General features: G+C 36.5%; 1 protein-coding gene and 1 long non-coding RNA gene across 4 annotated transcripts; one reads left to right on the top strand and one right to left on the bottom strand.

Annotated features, from left to right (window-relative positions):
- Positions 1-281: 281 nt before the first annotated feature.
- LOC150036598 (uncharacterized) lies at positions 282-962 on the bottom strand. Its single transcript, XR_016528962.1, has 2 exons — positions 824-962; positions 282-704 (listed from the first exon to the last, which is right to left on the bottom strand). It is a non-coding gene; the product is annotated as an uncharacterized LOC150036598 (long non-coding RNA).
- Positions 819-5492, top strand: LOC120075331 (putative boron transporter 6). 3 transcript variants are annotated; one of them, XM_039028629.2, is made up of 14 exons: positions 819-956; positions 1685-1781; positions 1898-1980; positions 2094-2286; positions 2382-2520; positions 2596-2761; positions 2851-3017; positions 3185-3358; positions 3462-3557; positions 3651-3767; positions 3854-4158; positions 4465-4744; positions 4849-4986; positions 5084-5492. In XM_039028629.2, exons 2-14 carry the CDS (start codon positions 1687-1689, stop codon positions 5114-5116), a joined length of 1986 nt encoding a protein of 661 aa, XP_038884557.1. In that variant the 5' UTR covers positions 819-956; positions 1685-1686; the 3' UTR covers positions 5117-5492. The 3 variants fall into 3 exon arrangements, with proteins under 3 accessions (XP_038884557.1, XP_038884558.1, XP_038884556.1); XM_039028630.2 differs by lacking the exon at positions 819-956 and having other exon boundaries at positions 1571-1781; positions 4849-4956; XM_039028628.2 differs by lacking the exon at positions 819-956 and having other exon boundaries at positions 1571-1781.
- The last annotated feature ends 290 nt before the right edge of the window (positions 5493-5782 follow it).

The following is a 5782-nucleotide window of genomic DNA, read 5'->3' as shown; positions in this document are numbered from 1 at the left end:
ACTAAGTCACAACATAATATAAATATTGACACTTTTACAAGTGTTTAATTTTAAAAATAAGATATTTTGGTAAAAACAATGAAATATTTGACAATCACTCATAATGACTTAATTTTGACGAAAATTCTCATGATAGAGACGAAATCATATGGACTAAATTGTTACTTTCATAAAAATAAAAAATGAAAAACTAAGACTTCATTTGATAGTCATTTTATTTTTTTATTTTTATTTTTAAAAATTTGTTTTTTTTTTTTTAAAAAAAAAAAATTGGCTGATCATGATGATCAAACGGGATTTAGATAATAATAATAAAAAAAAGTCTTGACAACCGCATGTGTTTTTTAACCCAATTGGTTTGACCAAAACACCCTAAAAGAAACCAACCCTAATTTAAACAAAAAGGAAAAGGAAAGACAACCATTAGATTTCAAAGAAAGGCCCGTGATTTACGGCTGTGATTTTACGAGTTCCAGGTGATCTCGTAGTCATAGATCTAGTGGAGAATAAACGCTTTGTTTTAATTTTCCTCGTCAGACGAGAAACGAAATCCAGATCATCACATAAAATAGAGCCGAAACAACCGGGCCGAAGTAACGAAATTTCTCGCGCCGAGTAATTGGGTTTGCGGTCATCGCTAAAACCCCGAGCCAAACGCTCGAAGATCTGCCCTTTACCGCATTTCTCTCGCCAGGGAGAGGAAACTGAAAAATAAAAATAACCCAGAAATCAACCAATCAACCATTAAAATTTTTTATTTTATTTTTTAATAATTTATTTTCCTTTTTTGAATCTAAAAAAAAAAATAAAATAAGTCACTCACCATTTGTTGGCTCTCCCCGCCTCCACCTTCGCCGGTGATTCTTTCGGCTGGTAACTCCGGTGTTCAGCCTCGGACGGACAATACTGATAGAAGCAGCCTTTACTTTTTCTCTGCCATATTCACCGGCCTTGAGGTGATTCTTCGTTTATCCGATTACTGAAACGCTCTCTGTTAGGTCATTCGCTTCTTCGTTAACTCTGCATGGCAATGCCGCATTGTTCTGTTGATTCTCTACAATGTTAGAACATGAGAATACGATCGTATTATCGAGTTCTATTTAGAACCATTGATGAACATTCAACATGCGTAATGTTTGTTGAGATGTGGTTCTTGATTTATTATGCCTGTTCGTTTACCTTTTTGGAAAAGGTTATTTAATTCTAATCGATGACAGTTCATCGTATGAGATTAGTGTTTTGACGCTACCGAGAGAGATTCATTTGATTGTTTTAATTAGTCAAATCTTTGTATTAATCATGCTTTTTGTTGGTATTATATCTACGTTGGAGAGTTATGCTTGCTTCTTTCTCTGTTGCTAATTAATGAATTTCTAACCACTATCACATGCATACCAATACTCTGTCATTCAAAGAATGTGGTAAGTTTGAAACGTTTCCTTTGTTTCTTTCTCCGTTGTCTCGTGAGAATCTTACGCGGTATTGGAAATCACATAGCCTTTGTTTTTATTCTATCTTCTCCGTCCTTTTGCATCTTCAGGGGCTATATATACATACTTATATATATGAGTGTGTGTGTTTGCGCGTTCAAATTCAATGGCTGTTTCTTGTAATGTGAAGATAAATTAAGCAGTTGCATTGTTAGGTGAATTTTAATTTTCGTAGTTGCTTTGATTGGCTACAGTGATGGGGGCTCCGTTCGAGGGAATAGTAAACGATTTGAAGGGAAGGGCAGCGTGCTATAAACAGGATTGGATATGTGCACTATGTTCAGGCGTCAGGTTCTTTTTTCCCGTCATTAAAATGCCAATTCAAGAACTAATTTTATACAGGGTCTTGAATCATCTCCTACAATGTTCTAATCTACTTGATGTTATTTCTTTTTTGCATTTCCCAGGATTTTAGCTCCGACCATGTACATTTTCTTCGCCTCAGCTCTTCCTGTTATTGCCTTTGGAGAGCAACTTAGTAGGGATACAGGTGCATCTTTATCTTTGGAATGCTGATAAAATGCCATTAGTCTTTCGTTTTGTTTGTCTTTCATTTATATAAACTGGAAATGGGGTTCTTATTTCAATCTTAATTGTGTTTAGGTGGAAGATTGAGCACCGTGGAAACATTAGCCTCAACTGCGCTGTGTGGAATTATCCACTCAATATTTGGGGGACAGCCTTTGCTGATTTTAGGAGTGGCAGAACCAACAGTTATAATGTACATTTACTTGTACAGTTTCTGCCAAGGCCGGCCAGAGTTAGGAGGCGGGCTCTTTATAGCCTGGGCTGGATGGTAAGTGAATTAGTTTTCCAGATATTAGCTACCTTCTTCCCTTATCTTGGTGGAAATTTTGGGTTATAATTACTTTCCTCTTATGTCTATCTTAGGGTGTGCATTTGGACAGGATTGTTCCTGATTCTCCTTGCAATCTTTAATGCTTGCAACGTCATCACCAAATTTACAAGAGTTGCAGGGGAATTATTTGGCATGCTTATTGCTGTTCTTTTCTTTCAAGAGGCAATAAGGGTATATTATTGATCGACATTTATTACAAAAGGAGGAGATGGCTTGAGTGAGACTTACTAAATATCCTAATTGCAGGGACTGATCAGCGAATTCCAGATTCCCAAGTCAGAAAAGCCAGAGCTGCTGGAGTTCCAATTTGAATGGTTGTATACAAATGGGTTGCTTGCAGTAATTTTTTCGATGGGTGTACTCTTCACAGCCTTGAAAAGCAGAGGTGCAAGATCATGGAAATATGGAACTGGTACAAATTCGATTTAGGGAGCCAACATCTGCAAAATTTAAAGTTAAATTTGAGATCATTCTTACTTATTTGATATCTTGTTGTGGCAGGCTGGTTCCGGAGTTTCATTGCAGACTATGGGGTTCCGCTTATGGTCGTGTTCTGGACAGCACTGTCTTATGGGGTCCCCAGCAAGGTTCCACATGGAGTCCCAAGGAGACTCTTTTGTCCATTACCTTGGGAACCAGCCTCATTGTACCACTGGACTGTAGCGAAGGTGAGGTTTTTTAAGCTTCATTCCATTTCCTCTCAGCTGTCAAGTTATGAAAGCTCATAATCGTTTGGGTAAACAGAGCTTTATTTATTTATTTTGATCATAATCCAATCCATTTACTAATACCAACGACTGGAATTAAAAATCCGCTTCACATGATCGATTCGCAGGACATGGGGAAGGTTCCATTGACTTACATCTTAGCTGCTACTCTGCCAGCCGTGATGATAGCAGGCCTTTACTTCTTTGACCATAGTGTTGCAGCACAAATGGCGCAACAGAAAGAGTTTAACCTTCAAAATCCATCTGCATATCATTATGATGTCTTCTTGCTTGGGATTATGGTAAATATTTGTAACTTGATTTCTTTTACCTCATGTATTTATCCTTTTACCAAACCATGCTCTCTCGCCAGCGTCACAAACTGCCATGTTTTTGTTGTTACAGACTGTCATTTGTGGATTGCTTGGATTGCCTCCTTCTAATGGTGTCCTCCCACAGTCCCCAATGCACACCAAGAGTCTCGCAGTGCTTAAACGGCAGGTGTGTAAGCATTGGATGGCAACAAAACTCGCCAGTACTGTTCTATATTCAGACCATTCTAAGTGGATTCTTATACTTCTATATCAATTGCAGCTAATTCGAAGAAAAATGGTAAAGAGAGCAAAGGAATGTATCAAGCAGAAAGCAAGCAACTCTGAAATTTATGGAAAGATGCAAGCTGTGTTCATTGAAATGGATGCATCTCCAACTGTAACGCTCTATTCTAACCACGTACTCCCTTCTTTTATACTCCTAGAACGGGTTATCTCATGCCACCTTATTTGCTCTTTTTGCAGCCTAAAGAGCTAGAAACCTTGACAAAGGCAGTAATGAATGCTGATGAAGGTGATAAGAAGGGAAAATTCGACGCTGAGAAAAATATAGATCCTTATTTGCCTGTTCGTGTGAATGAGCAAAGAATGAGCAACTTGCTGCAGTCTTTCCTTGTTGCTGCATCAATATTTGCTATCCCTATAATGAAAATGATACCAACTTCAGTTCTTTGGGGATACTTTGCTTACATGGCCGTTGATAGTCTTCCAGGAAATCAGTTCTGGGAAAGAATGTTGTTGCTCTTCATTACACCCAGTCGGCGTTTCAAGTAAGTTTGCTTAAACTTATGACCTGTTTGGAAGGACTAGAGAAAAAAGTATTCTTCAAAAGGGTTTAAAATATATTTTAAAAGTGTTTCAAAAGCTATTTTTAGTAGTTACCAAACACTTCAATTTTTTCAATACGATTTATTTTCAAAATTAAACACTTGAAAAGTTAAACTAAACACACTGTTTCGAAGAAGGATTGCTAAGTTTCTGGCACTAGTTTCTAGTTTTCATGCTTTATAGTTTATTCAAATATAATTAGGACTCTACTATATGCTAATATTATGTTCCTTCTCTGTGTTCTACAGAGTCTTGGAGGGGTCTCATTTGTCTTTCGTTGAATCTGTGCCATTCAAGATCATTGCTTCGTTTACCCTCCTTCAGTTTGCATATTTCTTGCTGTGCTTTGGTGTAACATGGATACCTGTAGCTGGGATCTTGTTCCCACTGCCATTTTTCCTCCTCATTAGCATAAGAGAGCACGTGCTTCCCAAGTTCTTCCAGCATAGCCATCTTCAAGAGCTAGATGCTTCAGAGTATGAGGAGATTGCTGGTGCTGGACCTCGCCCCATTAATCTCACAGTGCCGGTTAGTTTAACTTTCTTTACTCTAGTGGATCTTAAGTTGCTTGAAATGCCCTCCCATCTCTCCAAGAAACTTATTCTAAATGTTTGCTTCTGATGTGTACATAGGAAAAGCAGCCACCTGATTCAATTGCGGAAGAGAGTAACGAAGAATACTACGATGCCGAAATATTAGACGAGATGACAACTCATAGAGGAGAATTAAAACTTAGAACTGTAAGTCTCAACGAAGAAAGATTCTTTCAGGTTGGAAACAAATGTCCAAGCCTACAACTATTTTACCACTTGTTTCATCATTTTGCTTACCTTTTTAACTCATTATTATCCAACATTTGAATTTCAGGTTCATCCTGAAGATGCCCTTCGAATACAATGAAAAGCAGTTGGAGGCAAATAGGATAATAAGAGAGTGTTTGATCAAGATCAATACAACGATGATTACGACAATCGGTTACGATCAATATAGGAGAGTATACGGACATTTTTCTTCTCATATAGTGGCTGATAACTCAAAGAAGACGTGGAGTTTTACATAAACCAATTCATTATATGAATACACATGAAAGAAAAGAAAATATCAGAAAAGATTTAAATCAAGGATTTAAAATGTATTCAATTTACAGTAGGAAAAGCTTTTAGAGAATCCATTTAGTCATATTCATTTATTTGATTATTTACAATGAAAAGAGTGGGGTAACTTTATTATTTGGCTTTTTAACTAAATATAATTATATGGTGATTATAGAATCTTATTTCGGATTTTACTGTAATGCTTTATTATGTTTGCTTGTGTTCTTAATTCCTCTGTTGGTTTGTGTTGAATTTATGAGATTATAGCCTTTTAGAAGTTAGAGCAATGATGGTATATATATATAATCAACAGCCTGCTTTCATTTCATCTGTGCTCTTTTTAACTTTTAAAGTTAAAATACAACTAAAATGTCAATTTCTATCCTTAAATCTTAGAACTGAACCGAATATTCATTTGGGTCATGCTTATTCGAATGTTAATATTTAAAAAAATTATGAATTTAAATATGTT

Source organism: Benincasa hispida, chromosome 4, assembly GCF_027475165.1.
Source record: "Benincasa hispida cultivar pf3 chromosome 4, pf3_genome.v1.1, whole genome shotgun sequence".
In the NCBI taxonomy this organism is placed as follows: domain Eukaryota; kingdom Viridiplantae; phylum Streptophyta; class Magnoliopsida; order Cucurbitales; family Cucurbitaceae; genus Benincasa; species Benincasa hispida.
This window is presented reverse-complemented; position numbering and strand designations above follow the sequence as displayed.